The sequence below is a fragment of the Chenopodium quinoa genome, unplaced genomic scaffold, assembly GCF_001683475.1.
Source record: "Chenopodium quinoa cultivar QQ74 unplaced genomic scaffold, ASM168347v1, whole genome shotgun sequence".
Lineage (NCBI taxonomy): Eukaryota > Viridiplantae > Streptophyta > Magnoliopsida > Caryophyllales > Amaranthaceae > Chenopodium > Chenopodium quinoa.
The window spans coordinates 2,471,488-2,498,185 of record NW_018744460.1 but is presented as its reverse complement, the minus strand read 5'-3'; the positions used below and the strand labels follow the sequence as shown (position 1 = coordinate 2,498,185).

The window sequence follows — 26,698 nt, the reverse complement described above, 5'->3', positions numbered from 1 at the left end:
TAAAGAGTGAGGAGAGAGAAGAGAGAAGAGGGAAGCGTAACTTGACAACTAACTTGTAATAATTAGTTTTTGGGTAACTCAATTTCAATTCATAATATAAATAAAAAAAAAAAAAAAAACAAATGAGAGTAAAGCTACATTAGTGATAACCACAACTCTATTACTTATGGCTTGTTTGACATTGTTTTTTATTTTTAGTTTTTTCAAAATCAAAAACCAAAAACAGGAAACAAGAAAGTGTTTTCGCTGTTCTGTTGTCAGTTTTCAAAATTATCATGATTTAAATAAGTTTGACTAATTTTTGATTCATTATATGATATATATCATATGATTTTGAAAAACAAAAAACCAAAAAAACAGAATACCATAGCGATGCCAAACAAACCCATATTTATTAGACTTGATTGGATCTAATTAGTCCTTATTAATTAGCCAAAAAATTAGTTTTCTAAGAAAATGAACGAAAATACCCTAAGAGTAGACAATTTTTTTTTTTTCCTTTTTTGACAGAAAAGAGTAGACAATTGAAAATTCCACGAAGCGTGTAATATTTGTTTACTAATATATTAATTTCTTTTGTAGCTAAGGAAAATGACCTTATCGAATCAAAATCTCTCACAGGTCCACCCATTCCGGGTTTGCAACTTAAAATTTATTTGATATTTATAGCATTATAGGCACAATTCATACATAATCCGAAATGCGTAGAGTGAAGCAACCCAAGTTGAGATTAACAAGCGAGGACAGCAGCCCATGTTGATAGTGGGCCTTATAAGAAACAAACCAAAGTTGAGATTATACATATTTTTAAAATTATCGGGCCACTTTTGGACTTTAGGTAATGATCACATGTTAGTGTTGATGCGGTACAAGTGATAACTGGATGCAATCATGTAAATGTGACAATTTGTGAACAAGTTGCCCTAATAACAAATTAACAATCAAGTCAAGTAATCAAGTATGAGTGTATGACAATTGATTAGGTACAAATGGTGTATATCTTTCTTAACAGGAAAAGAACGGTGATATCTTGAATAAAGTATATGAAAAAGTATATCGAGATAATGCTCCATTCAATTAGATTAAAAAAAAAAAAAAAAAAAAAAAAAACTTGCTTTCAAGAACAAACGAGAATAGATGTAAAAGTTAATTGGTGCACTTAACAATAGTCTACAACTTCACTGCTTTATTTACCAAAACTTTAGAAAATTCTACACCAAATCCCGTAATATGGGAAAGTACAAGCATTATAATATCCACATAAATGAGATAACACAACAATAATTCCTACAAAATTACATTGTTATTTTACTCATTCTAAATCGCAAGAGAACTACAGTACATTATCATTACATTTAGTATTATAATATTACTTCAAGAAAACCTATTCCTTAAAAGTTATTTATTCCAGAATTTGAAGGTGTACAAACCCTGATCATTTACCAAATGTCTGTCCTTCCACCAAAAATATAATTTGTGTGACTAATTTCATTAAGAAGCCTTCTTTAAAGTGTAGTGCTTACATTCAAATCCAAGATTGAATATGTTGGTAATTGCATTTGAATGAATTCACACCACTTATGTGAGCAAATATATCCGAGGAATCTACCACTTCATCTTCTTCTTTCACCATCACCTGTAATTTTACTTCATACATTAGCCGAGATTCACTACATACCTAATTACTAGTGTTTGGGTCCAATTTAGTCCAATTGGGCCTGGTCACTGAATGATCCAATTAAAAGCCCAAGGTTAAGGTTCAACTCTCCAAATGTGCTAAAGTCAAAAATCAAACATCCTCAAAGCCATGTCAAGGTCAGTCAACGGCCCAATCAGCTTGGCCCAGCCCAACTGACTTCCGGGCCCAATCCGCCTCCTTCATTAGCCAAGGTATAAAAGCCAACAATTTGGTCAATTCTTGGTAAGACAATAAAGCCTCAAGCAACTAAACTCTTGCACAGCTTTCTCTCTCTAATATACTGACTTAAGCATCGGAGGGGCCTTCCTCGGCGTCCCCCCGAGGCTAGTTTGCGTGTATTTGTTGTGCAGGAAACCCTCGGCTCCTGCGTCGTTCGGACCGAGACCAAGTTCCCTCAAGATAAAAGGATCTTCCGAGATTCGATTGTTTTCATCCGAAACAATTTGGCGCCGTCTGTGGGGAAAGCTACTAAATTTCGCGTCAGTCATCAAACACTCCGGCAGTCGCCATGACTAAGAGTGGAAAGAGTTCCAAGAAGGCTAGGAAGGGAGGAGGCCGGATTACGGTGAGGGAACGCCAGCCGGTTTATCCCTCCCCGGAGCAAGCCTCTTCCGAATCGGAGGCCCCCATCTCTCCGGAAAGGGAAGCCTCAAGAGGTCCTAGCCTCCAGGAGGAGAACACCTCGCACCACACTCGGCAGCCGGGGCCATCCCCGAGACCGAGTGGCTCAGGTGCGAGGAACTCCCCGCCGCGCCATAGCGTGCAATCCAGGTCACATCCGCGGGAGACTCCTCCCTCCGGACCCTCCACCGAGGAAGTGGCCAGAGCAGTGGCCATCTGCATGGAGTTCCTTAAAGCTCAAGGGGCTCCAATCCAGATGCCTGATGATCACCAGCCGAGAAACCTGAAAAGGAGGATCGGTCAGGATGATGGTGGACAAGTTCCACCACATAGACAGCTCGGCCAGAGGTGGCGAGGGGACACCCGAAACTCCAGTAAGGAGAGGAGGAGGAACCCTCAACCCTCTGACCACTCTGAAGCTCAGAATTCCATGGGGCCCTCCAAGGACCCGGAATTCGCCCGCCAAAGCGTTCACGAACGCTTGGGTTCGAGGGAGGTGAGTGTGCATAGCCGCCTCACCTTCCCAGAGGATACCGGACCCCACCCAACCTTGTCTCAGCCGGGGACGAAAACCACTTCCACCTCTGAGAGAGGAGGGAGCGAGGTCCCTGAGGCCGGGTACAAGGGGAAGGCGGTCATGGTTCCATCGAACTCGCCCTTCCAGAAGTGGATTCTGGAAGAGCATGTGCCAACGGTCAAAATCCCGGCACATATTACTTACGATGGTACCTCAGATCCTAAGGATCACATTGCCTCTTACGAGGGGCACATGTATCTGAACCCGAGGTCTGAGGCTACCTGGTGTAAATACTTTCCTACGACCCTCAAAGGTGTTGCCCAGTCCTGGATCACCAAAGGGCTCAAGGAAGGCTCCATAACCGGTTGGAACGACCTCTCCAACAAGTTCAAGAGCAAATTCTCTACGGCCAACCGCCGAGAGAAGACCACTGCAGAGCTAATGAGTCTGCAGCAGGCGGAGGACGAGAGCCTCCGCGACTACCTGACTCGCTTCAGCAACGAGTCATCCGGAATCACAAGCCTGGATCAAGGCCTGGCCGTGTTCGCGCTACGGAACGGCCTCCAAGCTGGAAAGTTCCTGGACTTCATGGTCATGCATCCCCCGCAGACCCTGGAGGAAGCCTTGGAAGCATCGGACAGGTTCATCCGAGCCGAGGAGTGGAACAGATCCAGGTCTCAGTCTCGTCCGAGAATTGACAAGCCGAAAGGACAGCAGCCCGAAGTCTCGGCGCAGAGGAAAGGGAAGGCTAAGGCCTCAGAACCGTCCTCTGCTGCCGAGCCGAAGAAGGAAAGACACTTTCCCTACACGGGAAGGTACGATTCATACACTCCACTCTCCCTTCCCCGTGCTAAGATTTTCAGCACGACGAAGGACGAGGGGAGATTCAAAAAACCTCGTCCGTTGCCTCCCTGGCATCAGACGAGGGGAAAGGACCAGTGGTGCGAGTTCCATGACTCACCCGGACATCGCACCGAGGACTGCGTCCAGCTGAAGGACCAGATTGAGGATCTGGTCCGCAAGGGGTACCTGAGCCAATACCTCGCGGACAGGCGCGAGGAGAAAAAAGCTGAAAAAGATTCTCGGCAGGACCTCAACTTCGCTCGGAAGAAGGATAAGGGACCTCAGGGCAAGGAGTCCCTCGACATCCTAGTTATTTCCGGGGGAATCTCGCGAGGCACAGCCAAACGCCAACTGAGGGGTCTAACCCATCAGATTCATCAGGCTGAGCTTCGGCAGTCCCAGTCACCGGCGCCGAACATCCTGTTCACAGCCGAAGACTGTGAGGGGGTGGTATACCCCCACGATGACCCACTAGTAATCATTCTGGGCATCGCCAACCGCAACGTCTGGCGGACCCTCGTCGACGGCGGTAGCGGGGCGAACATCCTCTTCCGAGGAGCGTTCGACCAGCTGAGGATGGGAGCCGAGCACCTGGCCCCCGCACCCTACCCGGTGTCTGGATTCAACGGCTCTTCCTCGTATCCTGACGGGAAGATTACACTTCCTGTCACCATCGGCGAAGGCCGAGCAGCTAGGAATATCATGGCCGAATTTTTGGTCGTAGATGCTCCATCTGCATACAACGTGATCATGGGGAGACCCCTCATTCACGGCATTCAAGGAGTCGTCTCCACGTATCATCAAATCATGATATACGTTTCAGACGAGGGACGCTCCGAGAAAATAAAGGGCAGTCAAAAAGAAGCCCGCCGATGCAATCACCTCAAGCCATCCACGTCTCGCCGAGGCGACCGTGGCGATGGGGAGGAAAAGCACCGGGACCGAAACGCCAAAAAGCCGAGAGGCTCAGACGTTTCGGCTAATGAAGCCCCAGACAACGAGAAATCTGATGGGGGCCAAAAGGCTGACTCCGCCTCAGAGCCGAACGACTCTGATGGCCAGCCGCGGTCAGGAAAGTCTGCTAATATTGATAGCAGGCCGGAATTCGAGGAATCCAACTCTAAGAGCATGGAGACGGATGACCTGACCGAGTCAATAGAACTGACCGTAGGAGATCCGAACAGATGTGTTAGCATCGGGTCGTCACTGGAGCCAAACACCCGTGCGGCACTCGTCCAACTCCTACGGGCCAGTGGAGACGTGTTCGCCTTCTCAGCCGCAGAAATGCCCGGGATTGATCCGGACTTCGTCTCCCATAGGCTTAATGTCGACCCCTCCAGTCGACCCATTAAGCAGAAAAAGCGGAACTACTCCGCCGAAAAGAACCAGAACATCGCAGCTGAGGTCGATAAGCTCCTAGATGCTGGGTTCATTGAACCCTGTCAGTATCCGGAGTGGCTGGCCAATGTTGTAATGGTTCAGAAGGCAAATGGTAACTGGAGGATGTGCGTTGACTTCACGGACCTGAATAGGGCATGTCCCAAGGACTCCTATCCGCTGCCGAGGATCGACCAACTGGTCGACTCGACAAGCGGGCATGCTCTGCTCAGTTTCATGGACGCATTCTCGGGATACCATCAGATCTTCATGCACCCCGAGGACCGAGCTAAAACAGCGTTCATAACAAGTTCCGGGTTGTACAATTACAGAATGATGCCCTTCGGATTGAAAAATGCGGGGGCAACATATCAGAGGTTGGTTGATCAGGTTTTCGCCGAGCAAAAAGGCCGAAACATGGAGGTTTATGTTGACGACTCAATCGTCAAAAGCATAAAAGAAAAAGATCATGTCACGGACCTAGCCGAAACCTTCGCCACCCTCAGAAAATACAAAATGAAGCTGAATCCGAAGAAATGTGTCTTCGGCGTGAAGTCAGGCAAGTTCCTCGGCTTCATGGTCAGCAAGAGGGGGATTGATGCAAACCCCGCCAAAGTACAAGCTGCTTTAGACCTCCCCGAGCCGAAGACAAAAAGAGATATTCAGCGTCTAGCCGGGAGAATGGCTGCCTTGTCCAGGTTCATCTCACGAGCCTCAGACAAAGGGCTCCCTTTCTTCAAGGCGCTGAAGCTCCAAAATTCAAAAGGCATTGAATGGGGAGACGAACAAAAGTCAGCCTTTCAGCAGCTCCGTGAACACCTGGCTCAACTCCCAACACTGGCAAGGCCAGTCGTAGGAGACATCCTATACTTATACGTGGCGGTCAGTCCAGCCACGGTAAGCGCGGTGCTGCTAAGGGAAGAAGAAAAAGTTCAACAGCCGATCTATTTCGTCAGCCACACCCTGACGGATGCCGAGACGCGCTACCCATTGTTAGAAAAAGTGGCTTATGCAGTGGTGGTGGCTGCTCGGAAGTTGCGACCCTATTTTGATTCTCATCAAATAGCGGTTCTAACTGATCAGCCGTTAGAGAAAGTCCTCGGCAAGGTTGAAAAATCCGGTAGACTAGCAAAGTGGGCTTTCGAGCTCACCGAGTTCAGTATCGGTTATCAGCCGAGAACAGCCATCAAGGCGCAAGCCTTGGCAGACTTTGGCCGAGTGCTCCTATCAGGAGACTCTGGATGCAAGGAGGAAAATCTGGACCGTCTTCACGGATGGGTCCTCCACCGTGAACGGTTCGGGGGCAGGGGTCGTCATTACCTCTCCCGAAGGCAAAACCTTCGAGTATGCACTAAAATTTTCATTCAAAGCCTCTAACAACGAGGCCGAATATGAAGCAGCCATTGCTGGCTTAGACCTGTGCATATCGTTGGAAGCCGAGCATGTCTACCTCAAGACAGATTCTCAGCTGGTCGCCAATCAGATCCGGGGGAGTATGAGGCTAAAGAGCCTTCAATGGCAGCTTACCTCACAAGGATCAAATCGACAATTGCGAAGCTGAGATCTTTCGAAGTAGAGCTGATCCCAAGGGGTCAAAATGCTCAAGCGGACGCACTCTCCAAACTTGCAAGCTCAACTCTGACTGAGTTAAGCCGTTCTGTCTATGTGGAGGTGCGCCGAGAAAAGAGTGTAGCCGAAGCAATATCAATCTGCTGCGCTGCACTCGAGCCGAGCTGGATGGATGACATCCTGGCTTATAAACTCAGGGACGAGCTCCCCGAGGATAGGAATTCGGCCTCCAAGATAAAGCGGATCAGTTCACGATTCCTCGTCTTCGGCGGCCAACTCCTCAGAAAATCCTTCTCCGCTCCATTATTGAAATGCGTGGGTCCAACGGATGCCGACTATATTCTCCGAGAGATTCACCTCGGCATCTGCGGAAACCACATAGGAGGGAGAACCTTAGCCCACAAAGCTCTCAGGGCAGGGTATTTTTGGCCTACAATGATCTCGGATGCAAAGAACATGGTCAGAAAATGCGAGAAATGCCAAAAATTTGCACCGATAATCCATCGGCCATGCCTAGATCTCCAGCCAATTCTTAATCCTCTTCCATTTGCACAATGGGGGTTGGATATTCTGGGACCCTTTCCCGAGGCCCCATACAAAAGAAAGTGGCTGATAGTCGGAATCGACTATTTCAGCAAATGGATTGAAGCGGAAGCTGCTTCAAGCATATCTGAGCAAACTGTCAGACAGTTCATCTGGCAGAACATAATAACTCGGTTCGGCATCCCAAAAGTTTTTGTGTTCGACCACGGCAGACAGTTTGACAACCTGCCCTTGCGCCGATACACTGATCAATTCGGGATAAAATTGGCTTACTCCGCGGTTTGCCACCCTCAGAGTAATGGCCAAGCCGAAGCCGCAAATAAACAGATCCTTAACGCTCTCAGAAAAAGAGTAGAGGATCAAAAGTCCAAGTGGGTAGAGGAACTTCCGGGAACCCTCTGGTCACTCCGGACAACCGAGAAGGAGGCAACGGGGCATTCACCTTTTCAGCTGGTGTATGGATCCGAAGCAGTGCTTCCAGTGGAAGTGGGCTCAGAAAGCCTACGAGTGAATCTCTTCTCAGCCGAGGAAAATGAGCAGCTCATGAAAGAGTCCCTCGACTTCCTTGACGAGATTAGAGATCTAGCCCGAGAAAGGATGGCTGCACACAAGCTCAGAATGAGCAAGTCCTACAACCGAAGAGTCTATCAACGACCTCTCAGAGTTGGGGATTTAGTTTTGAGGAATGCTGCAGCTGTTCAAAAAAGTCGCATTCATGGCAAACTCTCAGCATCTTGGGAGGGACCTTATGAAATTTATCAAGAGCTTCAGCCCGGTACCTTCAGACTCAAACAAATGGATGGCACCGAGCTGAAAAACCATTGGAATGCCGATGTGCTCAAAAAATACTATGTGTAAATCCTTCGGATAGTACAATCTATGTAAGTACACTGATTTTGTTTATAAAAAGGCCATCGAGCCAGTTTAAGTCTTTATGCTTTCTACGGTTTTTCAAAAATTCAAGGTTTCATTCGGCGCTGTCCGGGGTATTGCATAATGATGCCTTGTACCTCGGCAAGCCGTAAAACCTGCCAAAAAAGATACAAGCCCGAAGTATTGCATAGTGATGCCTTGTACTTCGGAGAATCTGTTCCTTTGGGCAAAAAGGCCATAGACTTATCCGAAACATAGCCTAAAAAAATAGGAACTGATAAAGCCCCGAAGTATTGCATAGTGATGCCTTGTACTTCGGATGAATCAGTTCCGGGTGGTAGTTGCAACTCTGAAGTATTGCATGATGATGCCTCGTACTTCAGATAAACTGCTGCCCCGGCATGGTGTTTCGGATAGTTGTTCCCTTGGATGAATTGAAGAAAGTGTCACAAGAGTACCATCTCTAGAGTGAAAACTCTCAGGTGGGAAATCAGTACTTTAAAAACAGATGTAGAAAATAAAGCAAAGTGTTCAAAGATCCTCGGCTTAGCCGAGAAAAATTATCAGCCATTCCAGAATTCAGAAGACCTCATCTTCAGATTTCTGGGGGGGCAGAGGGAAATAGAGAAATGGCACAACTGATCTAATACCCTTCAGCTCAGCCGAAGTTTGATACTTATGTCAGTTTTTTCACAAGTTGAAAACATCCGAGTACAAACGGCAAAAAGAAGTCTCAGCAGAAATGATTCTCGCTAGCCGAAGTTCTGCACTTAGCAAATATTTGAAAGATCATTCAAAGAAAGCAGTAAAGTGCGAAGACTGGTAAAGCGAAGAGAAATAAATACACAAGAAAGCTGAGAAAGTGAACTTCTTTGAAATAAAAATGTTGAATTACAAAAATAGTCGGCAGCCGCCCACAAGCGGAAAGTAACAGCTGCCGAAATACGTACAGGCAAAATAAAAATATAATAAGCTGTTGTACGATAAGGCAAGCTGAAGCAAAAAAAAACAAAAGGCAAAAATTCAGAAAGCGGCAAGTCTAAAGTTGAGCGCATGATGAACCGCAAGATTCTGAAGACGACTGCCCGAGTTCCTATGCTTCAGCCTGAGGATCAGACTGATCAGCTTCATTGGGCCCAATGGTGGTCTCAGCTCCAGCAGCAGAAGAAGCAGGCTTTGCACTCTGCCGAGCCTCCCTTTCCCTCTGCTCAGCCTCCAACTCCATCCTCTCAGCTTCTTCCTCGGCTTCCTCAGCCTTAAGGATTTCAGCTTCGATTGGAGTGGCATACTTCATGTGAGGGTTTGAGTATAGATACAGCTCCCATTCAGCACATTTGGACCAGTCCAGCTTCGGCTCAGCATGAAGGCAGACCCTTCGGCACACTCTGAACCCGTTTCTAAAACCCATTTCATACTCTTCTTGGGTATAGATACGGACTTTGAGTAGAGCCTCAGCGTCGGCCAACTTCTTCTTCGTCTCCTCCAAGTCTTCCTCGGATCTCTTCAGCTCATCGACGAGCTTGGAGGAGGAGCCTTTCAGCTCGGTAAACTCTTGCTGAACCTGGGAAGCCTCGGCCTGAACTTGGACCATTTCTTCCTTCTTGGCAGTGAGCTGATCCTCAGCCTCTTGTAGCTTAGCTCTTTGAGCTTCAGCAGCAGCAGCAGCCCTTGAGAGTTGGACATCCCTAGCTTGGAGCATCTCTTCAGCAGCCATTCTGCTGGCTTCAAGAGATTCTAGCTGATGCTGCACCTCAGCTTGTGCAGCAGCTCCTTGGATTCGGCTCTCGATAGCAGCCTTGAACTTGGAGATGTCCACCCCCAGGTGCTCTTGGAGGAATTTTTCCCCTTCCATCAGTGGGGGAAAAACCTCCATCTCCATAGCATCACAGAAGGTTTTCAGAGCTTCGGCAGCTTTTTTACCGTACTCCTCAACCTCCTGCTGCTTCTCTTCAGCTGCTGCTTGCTTCAGCTTAGCAAGCTTAACTTCCTCTTCAGCCACCTTCCTTTCGTGCACAGCAGCGTCTACCCTATCTTGTAGGGTATCAATCAGCTCTACAGTGAGAGTCTGATTGTGCACGAACTGAAAACAGGAAGACAAAAAAATAAGTAATAAGAAAAAAAAAAATAGAGCTGAGTTTCGGAGGAAATGAAGGAAAATTACCTGCATCATCAGCAGTTGGTTAGACCTGGCTGGGTCAGGAACTGATCTACTGGATTCGCCCATCCCAGCAGTGGCCTTCAGCGACCAGATCCTTGCCCTGTCTACTTCGGACATGCCAGCAAAATTGCCGAAGTAGGCTGCAGCTCCTTCTCGGTTTTGACCCCATATGAGGTCCCAGATGTGATCTGGGATTGGAATTCGGGGGGCCGAGAAACCCATTTCTCCAGAATGCAGAGTCTGGAAAGAAGGGAAGGACGACGATGGAGCTTGATTAGCTTTGGTTGTCTCAGCATCGTCCTTCTCAGAGGAGTCAAGTACTATGACCTCCTCTTCTTCAGGGGTGAGGACGAAAGCCTCAACCTCTCTTGCGATATCTGCCGTGAAGCCTTCAGCACTTGACATCACGGCATCTTTATTTCCGTGCTCAGCAGCACTCTCCTTGATTTCTTCTTGGACCCCTCCCTTAGGTTCGGGAGTCCTCTGATCCACCTCCATCTCGGGAGGTGGCGGAGGGGTCTTTTGAGGAGATTGGGGTGTTGGCTGGGGAACCCTCGGCGATCCATTGCCTTCCTCAGGTTCCCTTATTGCGACGCCGATGGTCATCGGCCTCTGCTGAAAGTCATGAGGGCCGATGATGGCCATCCTTCGGCGCCTTTTCAGAAGAGGCTGCTCGTCCATATCTGAGTCTGAAGACTCTTGTATTTGATCTTCGGGACGAACAGGAGCTTTGCCTTCTCTGTGTCTGTTACTCTCTTCAGACTGTAACAGACAGGGGGGAAGAAGAGTGTGAGTAAAAAAAAAAAAAAAGAAGAAAGACAAAGTTAAGTCTAAAGGCTCACCGAGGTCTTCAGCAAAGCCTCGTCTTCTTCAGCTGCCCTAGCCGCAGCTTCTTCAGCAACTCTGGAGGACCCTTCTCCACCTTCACAAGCTTCAATAACCCGTGCAACCTCTTCGGCTGTACGGGCAGCTTCAGCTTCTTCTTCCAGCAGCTGAAACAAGGGATCCCTCTTCTTCCACCAAGGCTTCTGCCTCTGATACAGAGCAACAGCCTCAATTTGGAAGTGGGAAGAGTCTAGGTGAACCTCTCGGCGCCTTGGTTCAGTGATAGGGGGAGCCCGATCAGTTACGACTCGTTCTCGGTTGACGCCAAGGCGAGCGTAATCAATGCCGACGTTGGTCTCGTCCCGTTCTGAAAAAGAAAAGGGGAGAAGTCAATTCAGTTAGTTCGGCACATCACAAGAAAGCAAAATGAAAGAAGAAAAGAGATAATTAAAAGGCCTCGGCCCCAGCCGAAGAAGATTACCATCCCTAAACTTTCGGCTGAGGCCGACAGCTGCCAGCATATTCTCTTGGAAAACATAGTGCGTATCGGGGAGCCAAGTCTCCGGGATATGCTGCATTCGGCCGCTGCCTCCCCGGTTCGGCAGCTTGCCGAAGATGTTCTGCTGATTAAGGTTCGGGTCTGGCCCGCTATCTTCGGGAGGACCTAAACTTCCCATATCAGGATCCGGCTCGGCAAGATACCGGGGAGCGCTGAAAACGTAAGGGTGGCTCGGCTCCGTGGGTGCCCTAACCCAAATCCATTGACCTCTCCAGTCCTTGTCTGAAGATTCGTTCGGCCACATGGTTAGGAACGGGGGCCGAGACTCAATCCGATACCACCCAGAGCCATGGCATCCGTGCCCACTTTGAATGTTTGGCACTAGCCGATGGAGCCTTTTGAAGCAATGCAGGTTCGGCACGTACCTGAAGAATTTGCAGACCCATAAGTACGTCATTACCCTTCGGATGCTGGTGGGGGTCAGCTGGCACAGGGAAATGTTGTAATGGATCAGCAAGTCTCGGACGAAAACGTCCAAAGGGAACCTCAGCCCATACTGAAGCTGTCTCGTGTACACCCCCACATACCCCGGGGGTGGACGATGGATTCTATCAGATGCTGAGGGCATTCGGCACCAATATCCATCAGCTTCAAAAATGCCGTAGTGCAACTCAATTTGCTCGGCAAACCGGTACTGATCAGCATTCTCCACCCACCATGAGTAGGGGCGGTTCTTTATCATGGCCGAAGCTACTTCGGCATCCTCCCACTCTGAAAACCCTGGGAGGATATCCCAAAGGACAGCGGGAACTTCATCATCCCGTCCTGAAGCGCTCACCCCCTCAGCCCTCTGAGGAGGAGCCGAAGAAATGGGAGTCGCCCTAACCCCTTCAGCAGGGTCAGACTCTGTCCTTCGTCCATTCCAGGTCCCAATCCTGTCCCTGGGATCGGGGATTAGCCTTGCTCTCCTTGGAGCACGGGCTCCACCTCTAACTCCCCTCACCATTGACGAATTTCGAAGGAAAAAGTCGAAAAAGGGGAAAGAGTGCAAAGTCGAAGAAAAATGAAATAAAATCAAAGGAATTTACCTTGATCTGAAGCAAAAGTCGCCGATTTACGAATTGGTAGTGACAAGTCTCAGCTTCTAAGCTTAATGCTCGGGGAATTTGCGAAGTTTTGATGCGGGCTCTTGAGCGTTCTTGAGAATTCTGGGTTTGTGTTGATGAATGAGTGGGGAGAGAAGACGCGCCTCTATTTATATCTCCAGAAATGGGAATTCAAGGAGTCTGCGTTTCAATTTCTCTCAAGCACCCCACTAAGTAACCGTTAAACACACGACCTTGCAGTTAAGTCGCCCACTACCCGTCCAACTTCCGCAATTATCCACATTAACTGTTGTTATCTCATTAATCATGGGTTAATTACGGTTTAAATTCACATTTTTGGATTAACAAATCATTCACTTCCCTCCTTTTCTGATTAAATCAAACCCGACCCGTCATCCTTCCAAATCGGGTCTGGGGGGCAAGTTGTTTGGGTCCAATTTAGTCCAATTGGGCCTGGTCACTGAATGATCCAATTAAAAGCCCAAGGTTAAGGTTCAACTCTCCAAATGTGCTAAAGTCAAAAATCAAACATCCTCAAAGCCATGTCAAGGTCAGTCAACGGCCCAATCAGCTTGGCCCAGCCCAACTGACTTCCGGGCCCAATCCGCCTCCTTCATTAGCCAAGGTATAAAAGCCAACAATTTGGTCAATTCTTGGTAAGACAATAAAGCCTCAAGCAACTAAACTCTTGCACAGCTTTCTCTCTCTAATATACTGACTTAAGCATCGGAGGGGCCTTCCTCGGCGTCCCCCCCGAGGCTAGTTTGCGTGTATTTGTTGTGCAGGAAACCCTCGGCTCCTGCGTCGTTCGGACCGAGACCAAGTTCCCTCAAGATAAAAGGATCTTCCGAGATTCGATTGTTTTCATCCGAAACAACTAGATCTGAATTACCTATCTCAAACCCAAGTTGTACACGAAATAATAATATAATTTATTTAGTTACGGAGTATTTATTTATTCACCACACAGGATTCGACCTGAATATAACCGGAACAAACAACCTTGTTAGACATATGACTCGACCTGATCCGAACTTTTCAAAGATAGAGAACTTACATCATCATAATCATCATCTTCATTGTTGTTGATATGCCTATTATTCTCTCCAAAATCATCATTCTTTGCAAACCTTCCTCTGACCCGAGGCCGGCTGTCCGCCAATGTCTTGCGGCAAGCATACTGCAACAAATTTTACATGTTTATAATCCTTTACTAAGGAGGAAATTTGCTGAATAATAAAGAAAAAAATGAACCTTGATTTTCTTGCTGAAATTCCTTTCATTTCTTTTCTTCATGTATCTATGAATCTTTTCTTTCCTCTGTTCAACAGATAGTTTGCCAACTTTGAAGCTTGATTCTTCCAAATTTCCTATTTCTGTTGTCATTGGAGCTGAACTTGTTGCTGCACTTACCAACTGCGAGTTTTCATTGCTAAATGCCTACAAATAAACAGTCCAAAATCCAAGAAAACATGTTAATTAACCCTTTTTTCGTCGATTTTTATGAACATAAAAGACGTGTAATTCTTGGTTCATGTAGTCGACCCCATCCTTCAGGATTAAGGCTTTAATTTAATGTAAATATGAAAGGGAAAATAAAAACCTGCATATCCCCTGAATTATAACGAGGCAATTGATCAGGGCAGAAAATTCCACTATTATCTGCTTGAAAATCCAGTTCTTTTGGTTGTAAATCCGATGCCATTAACAAGCTTCCGGCGAATATACCGGAATTATCAGCGCCTAATCCATGATTTAGATTCCCATGCAGGAAAGAGCTCATTGAAGGGTCAAGAAAAGAGGTAGTAGTGGCACCTGTTGATGGGTTTAGCCTTAGGAAAGGTGGGATTGATGATAGGCAATCATCCTCGAAAACCGGGCCTAAAGGCGGTGGGACCACCGCCATGAGGGGGAGTGCTACAGGGTCAACTGTGTTAGGGTATTGGTTAAGGCTATTGCTTATTGCAACATCATTCAAGGATAGATGATGGTATTGGTCTTGTTGGGTGTTGGTTGGGTTGAGGTTGTATGGAGGGGTTGTGGAGAAGGGTGGAGAGGGGGAGAAATCGATTGAGGCCGATATGTCATTGTCGATTTCTTCTCGGGGGTCGAAGATTATAGAGAGGCCGCTACTATGGTGGTTGTTGTGACGGTCTTGCACTATGGTATTGGCGGTTGTGGTGGTGCTGCCGGAGGTACTAGCGTTGGTAGCATTTTGATCATTTTGTAAGCTACTATATATGTCTAAGTTTTCGGTACTAAACTTGTTCTTGTTATCTTCATCAACTACCGCGCTAGCATAGGAAGAGTTCTGGTCCTCATAACAATAACAATTAGGACTAGAAGTGACCTCAGAGTTTTGTAAGGTATCAGTGAATAGGTCGGTGTTACAAAAGTCGAAGATTTGAGCGCTGATGTTGGGGATCGAAATATCATCCTACATCCAATTAAAAAAGAACTGATGTTAATAGGTGTAAACAAAAAGCTTCTAACACGTTATAAAACTTTAAATCACCTTCTGGTCCTTTGAGTTTCTCATGTTGAATGCTATTTTAGTTTGCGATTGAAGCTTCACCAACGACCTATATAGAGAGCTAGCCTCTCAATGCCGTTCATGCAGGATATTTAGCACTAAAAGGCAAACCTAGGTCTTATGTTCTAAAAACATGTCAAGTAGAGTTACTAATAGGCATAACATGTAGTGTTTTTATACCCCTAAATTGCAATGATAAGCAACATCTTTGTCAATTTCTATACCATTCCACATCATTGCTGTGTGAACTCACCCATACAAAGAAGGAAGATTTAATTTCCCTTCTAATCATGAGCAAAAAAAGAAAGTTAAGCCCATCAAAATGATCTATTTATGGGTATTAATAGCAACTAGACTACTTATTCACTCTATCTTATGTTCCATGCAATGTGGCAAGCAAGAACGAACTTGATTTTTACCAAGATAAGATTAAGAAACACAATTGTACTACCATTTTTACAAGAAAAAGAAATTTCAAGGAATATTGGAATTTGGTTGTAGATGTAGCCATATAAGAAAATGACTAGACTTGGGTGTGAAAATGGAATTAAAAAGGCACTTAGAAAGTCTATTTTATGCCAAAATTAATAAACTCTTTGTTATTTATTTTGTTCATTTATATCAATTAGGAACATCCAAGTGAACTACACAAACTAAAATGATCCCATAACAATCTATTGCAAAGTGATTATATGACTATTAATGGAATGAATACGTTCAAATTGCTCTTACTTAGAGCAATAATTTGTTTTTATGTATGCTATGATTTTATCACGCTTTTTTTTATTACAACTAATAGGTTTCGAACACGCAACCACCACCTATTACATTCCACATTCATGCTCTTTAAAAAAAGTTACTAGATTAAACTATTTTATCACCTATAAAATGCATTAATTCTAAAATAATTTCAGAAATACATAGTTTTCAAGATAAAATTAATTCTTAATCCATACCTTTAAGACGAATAATGATCAAGCATTTGTTAATAAAAATTCAAATGCATTGTCATTTTTCATGCAACACAAAAATAAATTTAAAAAAAAATTAAAATATAGGTAATTATATATTAAAAAAATTGTTAATTAGAAGAATTACAATTAAGGGGCCAGAAATGTGATCATCTGTTGGTCGTGATGAAGGAAGAGGAGGAGAAGAAGAAGAAGAATGAGGTGGCGGAGGAGGAGGAGGGTCGATGACATCTTGCAAAGACATGATCAACAATCTCTCTTGGTATCGAAAAAACGATCATTTCTTCTCGAGTGAGAAAAGTGTACTAGGGCACATTTGGTTAAAAATGAATATGTATGTTCTAGTAAAAAAGTTTTACTATGTTATATGTGTATGTAAAGAGGGTAAAGAGTGAAATAGAGAAAAACACAAAGCTTCATTAGAGAGAAAAAGAAGAGAGAGAAAAGAAGTAATAAGAACCATAGAGGATTGAAGGGGAAGAAGAAGGCAAATATAGATATTTGGATGGAATTAGGCATGTCCGTACGTGAGCCGTCACCTCCTGAGAACATGCTGGGTAAAATCCTACAATTTAGCTCAACCTTAAATCCTTATCTTATAAATTGCTTTTATTTATGTAATTTAATTAATTTTAGGGGGAAAAGGGGAAATTTTTTACTAACAATCACTTTAATTAACGTTTTGATGACATGGTAAATAGTTTTTGGTGGGGAGTTTTCTTAAATATAGGATGGATTCTGTTAGAGTTGTTTTTGACGTTCTTTTGGTTGAAATTCAAAGGTCTTTCACCTCTCTTTACTCTCGTGGATATTACTTTGACTACTTTTAAGTAATAATATAATATCCATTCACTATTTTTTTTTTAATGCAAATATCCATTCACTATAAAATGCTTTAATGCTTTCCTAAAAAAAAAAAAATGCTTTAATGCTTCATGTTTAGCCTGGCTATTAAGAATCAAGTTTCAAATATCATAAATATGTAATAGTAACTTTTTGTTTTATATTAGCTATCATAATCATCATATCGTCGTTTTGTGGTGGTCAAATGATTTCTAGCCAAACTCATTCGTGAAGATAGGGTTAAATTAGGGTACTAATAATGAGATGAGATTGACATTGCTTAACATGGTCTGCCGATCATGTCTTAGCTCAAACATGTATTTAAAAAAAAAAACAATCAACATTTATTGTCAAACCAATCTTGGGTTAAAGTCAAGCTCAAGTTTAACCCGAGCCAACGCAAGTTCTGAATATCAAACTATTGAATTTTTAAATTATGTTAAGATCGAGATCAACTAAAAAATTATTAGTGAGCTGAGAGACGAGGAGTAATAATCATTATCTTTTTGTCATCGTCATCAAGAAGCTATGTACAAACATCAATCGATCATCATCATGTCCAATTTATTTGTATCTATCTAATCCTTTTTTATTTTATTTATTATTATTATTGAACCTTAATACCTTATTGTTTTGAGTTTTGACATAAGCCAAAATAAGTATGTAAAACAAACAAATTAACATGATCTTCTATATTCATATTTATTCGTATTTCACTTTAATCTTGATAATGCAAGCACTGATGTCATATAATTACTTAAAGCATATCTTTGTATTTTACAAGTTGCAACCCTAGATATGCTTCTACTCTAAGCCTACAAATTTAGACCAATTAGAATTCAATAGATGAACATGGGAAAAGCATTAAGCCTAAAGCTAAATTTTACAAGTTCAGGTAGCATATATACCAAGTATATCATTAAATTGGATCACTAATTCACTTTGGTAGATATACTCCTCTCCCTTATACGCAACATATCTCATCTCAAGCTAAAGCTTGACCTGCCCTTTCACAGAATCCATGGTCAAGTTTAATTTCTCTAGCTCCCTTAGATGATAAAAATAGACACCCTACGTGGCAAATTTGTACGTATTGAACGTTAGAATTTTTCTTATATACACATAGCTAGTATTATAGATACACCGAACATATCCGATCCAGTTTGAGATTAGAAAGATCAATCCTATTAAACGAGACCTTTCACAAGTAAACTAATCTAGTTACGTAGTTTAACTACATGTACTTGTGTATAATAAACATGTTGGGGTAGACGATCGATAAGACCTTAGGTACGTATTTATGATTAAAGGTTCTAAGATTGGAATTCTTAATACCAGTCAACTCTCGATCAAAAGGATTTTGCATGCTAATGGGAGACGTAATCTAGCACAAAGTCACTTTTCTTTTGACAGTTGATACTAATAGCTTCCTCAAAGTATATATCTTTACAGCTCTCTATGTACCATGTTTGAAGCTAATTGGATACCGAAAAGTCCTTTTCGTGTTTTTTTGCGTCATTCGTTACAAACAATCTTTGTCATTTATACAGTGGTGCTGTGGTGCATCTAAACCCCTAGCACTGGCTTTTAAGTTTACACAATACACAACTATTTTAAGTATATTTGCTTAAATGAGTTAAATCTTCCATATGAAAAGAAAATAGAATAGGTCAATAATGCAAACCATGCTTGTCGCTTTTTCAAAACTTCACCCCACAATCCACCATGCTTTATTTTGAAGTTTAATTTGATTTTGCCAAAGGCCATTTTCATGATTTTATTTTTATATATATATAAAATAAAAAAAATAGAATAAAATGATGTTACCGAACCAATATGTACAACTTAAACTGTCAATCTAATTTAGTGTTACTCAACTCATTGAAAGTGTGAGAGAAAAATAAGAGAATTCTTACCTTAAATATTCTCTAGTAGAAATTGATCCCAGGAATTTTAAATCATGATGTCAAATTCTTATCACTAGGGTTATGTTCAGTCCACTTGATGGTCTGATGTAATTTTTTTTTTTTTTTCTAATAATAGGATATAATCTGATCTAATTTCCCTTAAAAAAAATAAAATTCCTAATAAATTTGATCTAATTTTTAGAATTGAGCAAACTTTGACTTTATTTACACTAATTTGTCAGAAAAAAATTATCAAATGAGATGTCGTGAGATTTGTATTAATATGTATTTTTCAAACATAAAATTATTTTTATAATTTTTTTTTAATTACAAAATTAAAGATATTTAGACAAATAAATATATATAAAATCATAAGATCTAATTTGATATGATGTAATTTGATCTGATGTGATCATTTCTAAAGTAAGCAAATATCATTTAAATAAGTTGAAATAAACATTATCTGAGACAAGTTTTGCATGGTGATAGAGACGTTGAGGGACCGAACTAATCTAGAATAGCGATAATATTTTTCCTAAAACATTCCAATATATCTAGACTCCATATTCAAGAAGGAATAATACCACATTAATTAGTCATTTCTTTGATGTTAAATTGACAATGCCAAAGCTTAAGTAGCCTGCGATGATTAACTAGACTTAGCTTGACAAAATCATGAGCATATTATATGATCATATTTGTTCACAACCTTAAATCCATAATTATAGTACATTACATGGTGTGACAACTCTCTAACGAACGAGAGACGTATATTTGCCTAGAATAATTGAAGGGATGAGAAAGCTTCATTAGTAAGAGCACACATCAATTCATCTAAGAATTGGCCGTCTTGTGACACTACTGAGCTAGGTTGCATAGAAACGGGAAACGGAAACGAGAAAGCGGGGAATCGGGGAAACGGAAAATTTAAAATTATGGGAAACGTAGACACGGAAAAATAATATGAAATATCACCTTCAAAAGGCAATATTATTGACATATTTTCTTAATGAAAAGAGAAAAATAAAGAAAGAAAGCAAAAAAAACAATAAATTAGGCTATATATATTTAGGAGATTAAGTGTTGGAAAAGATCGAATTTTTTATGTGGAAAAACGTTTTTTCAATTTAAAATCCATATCTCTAAGGGTTAATTTTAATTAAAGTTTCGGAGAAGTTTCTAGAGTTTCGGAAGCGGAAACGGTGTCGAAAACGGAAATATTGACCCCAAAGAGAGTTTTCGTGCATCACAGCTACTGAGCTATCTATGAAGGGCTTCCAAGTGAAGATTCAATGCAAGTGATCGATAAACTTTGTAACTCGCTTTTAAATCATGTCGATCATGATTCCAAGCAAAGATTAATTATTTGCTTATAAACGGCAAATTGATCATATAGAGAGTATTTGTCAACATCTACCAATTAAGCTTACGAGTTATGGATCATCCTGAATTATCGACACACAGATGTACACTAACAATCTAACACAATATATATAGTTCACTAATAATGTGTTACCTACGTACTATGTTAAGGCAATGATATGATTTCATCGAGTCAAATTTCAATACAATAGCAGAAGAATTGAAGAAAACTTCCTAGTGCTCCAGCATCCGTGGATGATGTTTATACAAAATTTAGTGTAACACAACTTTATTGAAAGCGAAATAAGAAAAAATACTTTCTATCTTATTCTAAAAATCATGTTATGATATGTTTCTGTCTACAAATATAAGTACATTAACAGCTTTATTTAAGGAATCATTAGAGAAAAATAAAAATAAAAACATGATCTTGCTTAGCCTAGGACGAATCATATCTTCAAACTCTAACTTCCTTGAATGCAAAAGGCATATTGGTCTTCTCTAACGTGTTGACAATTTGTGGATAGAGAGCAAAAAATTGCATGTTGCTGTGATTATTTCTTTTGTTCTTTGTTCTGTGAAGATACTTGTTAGATGTTTAGCTGAGAAATTAGCCACTTAATTAATTAGGATGGGAGTAACTACGTTTCTCTCATTTAATTAGCTAATTAAGTTTATGTCATTTTTTTCCTCCTCAATCCCTATTTTTTAAAAAGTTAAAAATTACTAGGGAGGCTAACGCGGGCTTCATAGCTAGCCATAACAAGGGAGTTCTTTTGATTTAGTCTTATGTCATAATTTTAGTTGTTGGTAGGATTAATGAGAGAAATTATATAAACAAATATTTTTAGTGATATAAATGTCTACACACTATTTTTAAGAGTTCAAAAAAAGGTTAAAAAAAAGAGTAATTAACATTAATGAGAGCAAATAAGTAAATAAACATTTTAGAGGATATAATTGTTCAAACACTATTCATAAGAGTTGCCTCAAACTTTTTGAAAGGTAGGGATTCTTATGAATAGTGTTTTAACAATTATACCGTTAAAAATGTTTATTTACTTATTTTACCTCATTAATGTTAATTGTCTCTCTTTTGAACTCGAATAGTGTGCAGACATTTACGATTAATGGAATTCAGTATGTGTAGAAAGTCTTAACTGGATTATGTAATATATCTTAATACTTGTATGATAACTAGTTGTTGGGCATGGGCGACGCTCCATGTTATTACATACTTAGGCCCTGTTCTATTCACCTTGTAAAAATAATATTTAGTAAAAAATAATTTCAGTTCAATAACAAATAAGTTCAGTTCAGTAAAATTAATTTCAATTCAGTAAAAATAATTTCAGTTCAGCAAAAATTAGTAACTCTAAAGAAGAAATATAATAGAGAATCAGTAAAAATAATTTCAGTTCAGTAAAAATAATTTCAATTCAGTAAAAATATTTTCAGTTCAGATTTCAATTCAGTAAAATTAATTTCATTTCAACAAAAATAATTTCAGTTCAGTAAAATTAATTTCATTTCAACAAAAATAATTTCAGTTCAGTAAAATTAATTTCAGTTCAGCAAAAATAAGGTGAAGTGAACGGGGCTTTACATGTATAAAAATAATTGTGCCTAAAATTCATGCAATTATCTAGTTTTATTGATTTAGTATGTGTCTATTTTTTATTCGCTTTGCAATTGAAGACACATAGTATGGCTTAGTTCAATGGTTAATCTTTTGATGTCTAACTTTGAGATCAAGTTCATTTTTTATACAAGTCAGGAGGTTGTCATACACTAAGCTTCTTGTGATCTGATGAGAATGTTTGCATGCAAGTTACCTCATAGGAGCATGCATGTAGCACTCGAACAAAATGTATAATCATTTTAACATGTTTGGTGCGTTGGTGCTAAAATAGGTATAATATGAACAAGATAGATGGCACTAACATTATCGCAATGAACTAACATATGTAGCCTACTACTTTAATCAATACTAATATTGCAATGTTGATTCACCTTAGTCAAAAGCCAAAACCTACCATCTAACTTTTGTTGGTTCTCTTCCTTTGCATCAACTATCTTTCAAAGAAATTCTGAAGATATTTCATGCACCAATAATGATCAAGAATCTATATGATAACTTGATAAGAAATATTATCTAAGGTTGCCGCAAATCCTTACTAACTAGATACTCGTACATATACATCATGTGCGCTTGTATGCCAACTTGGTGCTAGCTTAATCTTCTAAGCCTACACTTACGTTTGCCTAATCGCGTGCTTAACATTAAATCGATCTTTGTTCTACATGCTAGTATGCTACACAATGTAATTCCATTTCCAAAAGATTGATTTGATTGTATTAACAAAGTACAAAGCAACAAATGGCACTTTTTCTTTGAGAATATATAATAAGATCTTTTTTTTTGCTATATTACATGATCATATGGGATTGTTTTGTGACTCTTCCCTAGCAAGATGAAATCATTTACGAATACTGCGCCTTTATGCTTTAATTTGATGTGCCATTTTTGAGCTTGCATTGTAGCTCTCGCAATCTAGGTCGATATGGCTAGCTTTGTCTAAGCATTAAATTTGCTCCACTAGCACATATTGCGTCCTTGATTGATGTATTTTGCTAACAAGAATTAGTACTCAATCGGATCAATCCTTATGCTGTAAGTTGGTACTTTTCGACACGGACGGATATTGTGTTATGATAATCGACTACATGCCCCTTGGAGATGAGAAAAGAGTACATTATATTACTCCTAAAAGATCGAGATGCAATTTATGCTATTGTGAAATATCGAGTCCCTAAACGACATATGTTATATAACACGTAAACTATACATAATGAAGTTAAGTAAGATAATTAATTATTCTACCATCTTGCATCAAAGCTATACATACAAATATCTGTGCCTGAATCAAATCAATTTGAGTTGTTAGTTATACATTTATACTACAATAAAGAAGGGAAATCTTCAATCTTGAATGTATTCTTGATTAGTATTGAAGATTTGAGAGTTCTGTCAAAATTAAGTATAGACAACAAGAATCAGTACTATTTCTAAGGATAGGGTATTTGCCCTTCCAATGAATTACTTCGTATTTATATCAGATCAAGCCTTATAGGCCAAAAAAGGGGGCAATGGGTTAGGGCTCAAGGCTATAATAAAGATTCGTTTGTTCGATATCTAGCTACTCCCTTTGTCCTTTATTTTTTGTCCCAATTGACTTTTCATGGTCTCAAAGACGTGTCTTTAAACGTATATATCTTCATTTCTATACGCGTAAAAATTATTAAAATTTGATATTAATAAACTATAGAGTGAGACGATTCTAACAAGATCTCACATGAATATATTATCACTTATAGATTAACGAGAATTTATGGTCATAATTTTAAAAATTTGACCCATATTTTTGCAATGGATGGAGGGAGTAGGTAATCTGTTGCAGTCAATTCTATGTGTAAGGCTTGATGATTAATATGTTAGGTAGGTAATTCACCAATAATTGTTGTACAATATGGAGCAATTGTTTGTCTTTTTTTTCGCTAGCTCTTACCAATTTTTACTTCATTCTGGTCAAATCACTACTCCATGTTAATTGATTATAATGTTAAAAGTTAAAATTTTGTCTTTTGTTGAATTGGATCTTTCCAAATGAGCAAAACAAACTAGCCTAAGATATAACATGAATGACAACGATACAACATGTTGTATAAGGATTATTTATTCCGATTCTTGATGTTGGACACAAATATTTCGTAAGCTATTTACTTAGTGTAACAAAATACGAGTAGTTTTGATTTAACATGCAAATAGTAAAATTGTTTATTCTAATACTCGATCACATACATATATTCCTGGCATAGTGTTTATTCAAAGGTTGATTAAATCTATTCAGCAAACACACACTGTTAGAAGTACAAAAAAAAAGGTAAGGAATCAAAACATGAAGATAAAGAAATGATACTATGGTTTAATTTAAGTAGTCTTCAAAATTGTGACTTGTAAAGTTGTAATTTGCAAAGAGAATGTCGTTGCACTATTGCACTGGTCGACACGCGTACAGGGGTCACCTTGGATTGGGAATCCAAGTACAAAGTTACCGTACATTTATGCTTGAACATGAATAAATAAAGGTGAATTGAAATCCTGAGAAATCATACAGTAGTAAACATATGGTTGTACATAAATACATAATAATACTTGTATTTTGTTTTGAGTGACGAATTGTAAGATCATTTGAAACAATATAGCACAGTCCAAAGTGGTAATTTGGGCTTTACCTTGTACAAAACCCAACTCAACAGTGTATCCACTAATACTAGAGGTTTTTTTTTTTTTTTTTTTTTAAGGTGTTAATATCCATATTCATACTTGAAAATGGTAGCATAACCAGTTAGTTAGACATATAGTGATTAGAGTAACACTAGGCGCATAGCGCTTATATGTTACGTTTGTATATAGGCGGGCAAAAACGTAAATTCTCAAGGTAAATAAATTATTTGACATTCAGAATGGTACTTTTTATGGTTATAGTGGTATATTTTTTGTACTATTATGCATGTATATTGTACTATTATGTCTTAATAGTACTATTATATCTCACAATGGTATAATATTTTGATGTACCATTTACATACTTATTTGTACTATTAGCAAAATATTTATACCACTACAACATTCAATGGTACTATTTACCTATTAAATGATACTTTATACTCATGGCCACCTGGCAGCTTGTCCCCACCACAACTTCAACTTTGTTACTACATTGTCATCCTATATGCAATGTTAGTAAACAGGCGCTATGCGCCAAGGGTTCTCCTAGTGATTATGTTAAATTAAAAAAATGACAACAAAAAACCCTACTAGAACAAATGTAGTTTGCCCATGTAGTTATTTCCCATTTTATTGTCTAGGAAATTGCCAAGCTCAAACATTGCATGACAATTGCCTAAAAGTTAAAATTTAAGTATTAAATTGGGGATTTATCGACAATTCACGAGTAAATCAGTGTAATAAATGTTAATTTAATGTAAATTCTTTTCACTTTTAGCTTCTTATTATATAGCTTTTAGGGACAATGATCAGCTAACCCAAAAGGTTGCCAACCCTCTTAATATTGATTTTTCATTGGTCAAGAATACATTGAAACAATAATATTATGCTAATTCTCTTTCTAATTTATTGCACATATATTATTATTTTATTCCATTGTGTCTAGGAGGGTTGGCAACCCTTAGGGTCACCCAAACATTTTTCAGCTTTTAGGGTTACATATAGCTTTTTTCCAAAAACAAATAAGCCATAATCATCTTTTAAGTCCAAAAGGATAAATTTTACGGAGTATATTAATTAGTCTATCACTTAATAAGAACATTAAAAAAAAAGTCAACTAAAGGGGGGTCACATGCTACACATCAAGCTCTTATTGGCCAAATATGGAACTAATGGAAGAGCATTTTGTTTTCGAGTAAAGTTTCTCGACCTCACCTCCTATTCCATAGGGATTTTAAATGCATAACTGTTATGTAATTATCTAATGTATAACATGGCATTTAATCATCATTTCTAAAAAGTAAAAGTAGTATTAAAAAAGTAGTCAATTAGTACCAATGGTGGTGTATTTACAATGCGCATTTTTATCATGATATTAATAATTGTTAAAGTGGTACTTATATTATACAATCATCAATTTCTCCCTATCTATATATTCCATTTAATCTAGCATTAGTCAATCTGATGGCCTTCTCTATATCTCATTCTTTCACTTTCTCATTTAGGCACTCGAACTTTTACAATGCCATGTGAGAAGAATTTTACTACTTTAATCATGTTATGTGTGTTACAAACACATAATAAGTACTTTTTGTTTTATGATTTCGTTCATATTCCCTTGCCATTTATCCAAAATCCCGCGACTTACCCCTTCATCTAACAATCTCCCCTCCTCTAGCAACCTCCATTTGCCCTTTTCAAGCTTTCTCTTTGTTTTGTACATGTCTTCTTTTAGAGGTGGATTGATAAAAAAAAAAAAAAAAAGAAAAACTCACCAATAGGTCAATATAAAACCCTATGTGCAAGCTAAGCTTTGTACTTCTCTTGACCTTATGTTTTGTAGCGAATTGGACAAGATAGATCAAGAAAATAATTTCATCAAACAATGATGCACGCGAAATTAGTCTCAAGTTTTAAGTACCACTCCAAAACTTTACCAACTAAGCTAGTTGACATCCATAATAGATCTGATATTGTCATATCCTATAGTCATTGGCGAAATACCAATTTGATGATGATTCGATGAGTTACAACATAATACTCTTAAGTCGTAACCCTTTATACAAATTTGATTGACTATTTGACTAGATCTTTAAAACTAATCTTAGGTTTGAATTGAGCCCAATTTTACATGAAAATGAACAAAAATGACTCAACTCGA

The 26,698-nt window shown here is 40.0% G+C and overlaps 1 protein-coding gene across 2 annotated transcripts; it reads right to left on the bottom strand.

The window, feature by feature from the left end:
- Nucleotides 1-826: 826 nt before the first annotated feature.
- Nucleotides 827-17,009, bottom strand: LOC110697251. Of its 2 annotated transcripts, none has more exons than XM_021874613.1 (5): nt 16,262-17,009; nt 14,234-15,067; nt 13,885-14,070; nt 13,688-13,810; nt 827-1,636 (listed from the first exon to the last, which is right to left on the bottom strand). In XM_021874613.1, the coding sequence occupies exons 1-5, from the start codon at nt 16,376-16,378 to the stop codon at nt 1,526-1,528; spliced, it is 1,371 nt and encodes a 456-aa protein (XP_021730305.1). In that variant the 5' UTR covers nt 16,379-17,009; the 3' UTR covers nt 827-1,525. The 2 variants fall into 2 exon arrangements, with proteins under 2 accessions (XP_021730305.1, XP_021730306.1); XM_021874614.1 differs by lacking the exon at nt 16,262-17,009 and adding an exon at nt 15,146-15,329 and having other exon boundaries at nt 828-1,636.
- Between the last annotated feature and the right edge of the window lie 9,689 nt (nt 17,010-26,698).

Bases quoted from the DNA above. Each gene is read 5' to 3' on its own strand.
- LOC110697251 (XM_021874613.1), bottom strand. From the start codon at position 16,378: ATGTCTTTGCAAGATGTCATCGACCCTCCTCCTCCTCCGCCACCTCAT. The intron at 15,068-16,261 runs GTAATTCTTCTA...AATTGGATGTAG, and splicing joins ACATTTCTGGCCCCTTAATT to GATGATATTTCGATCCCCAA. The intron at 1,637-13,687 runs GTAAGTTCTCTA...GTAAAATTACAG, and splicing joins AAGATGATGATTATGATGAT to GTGATGGTGAAAGAAGAAGA.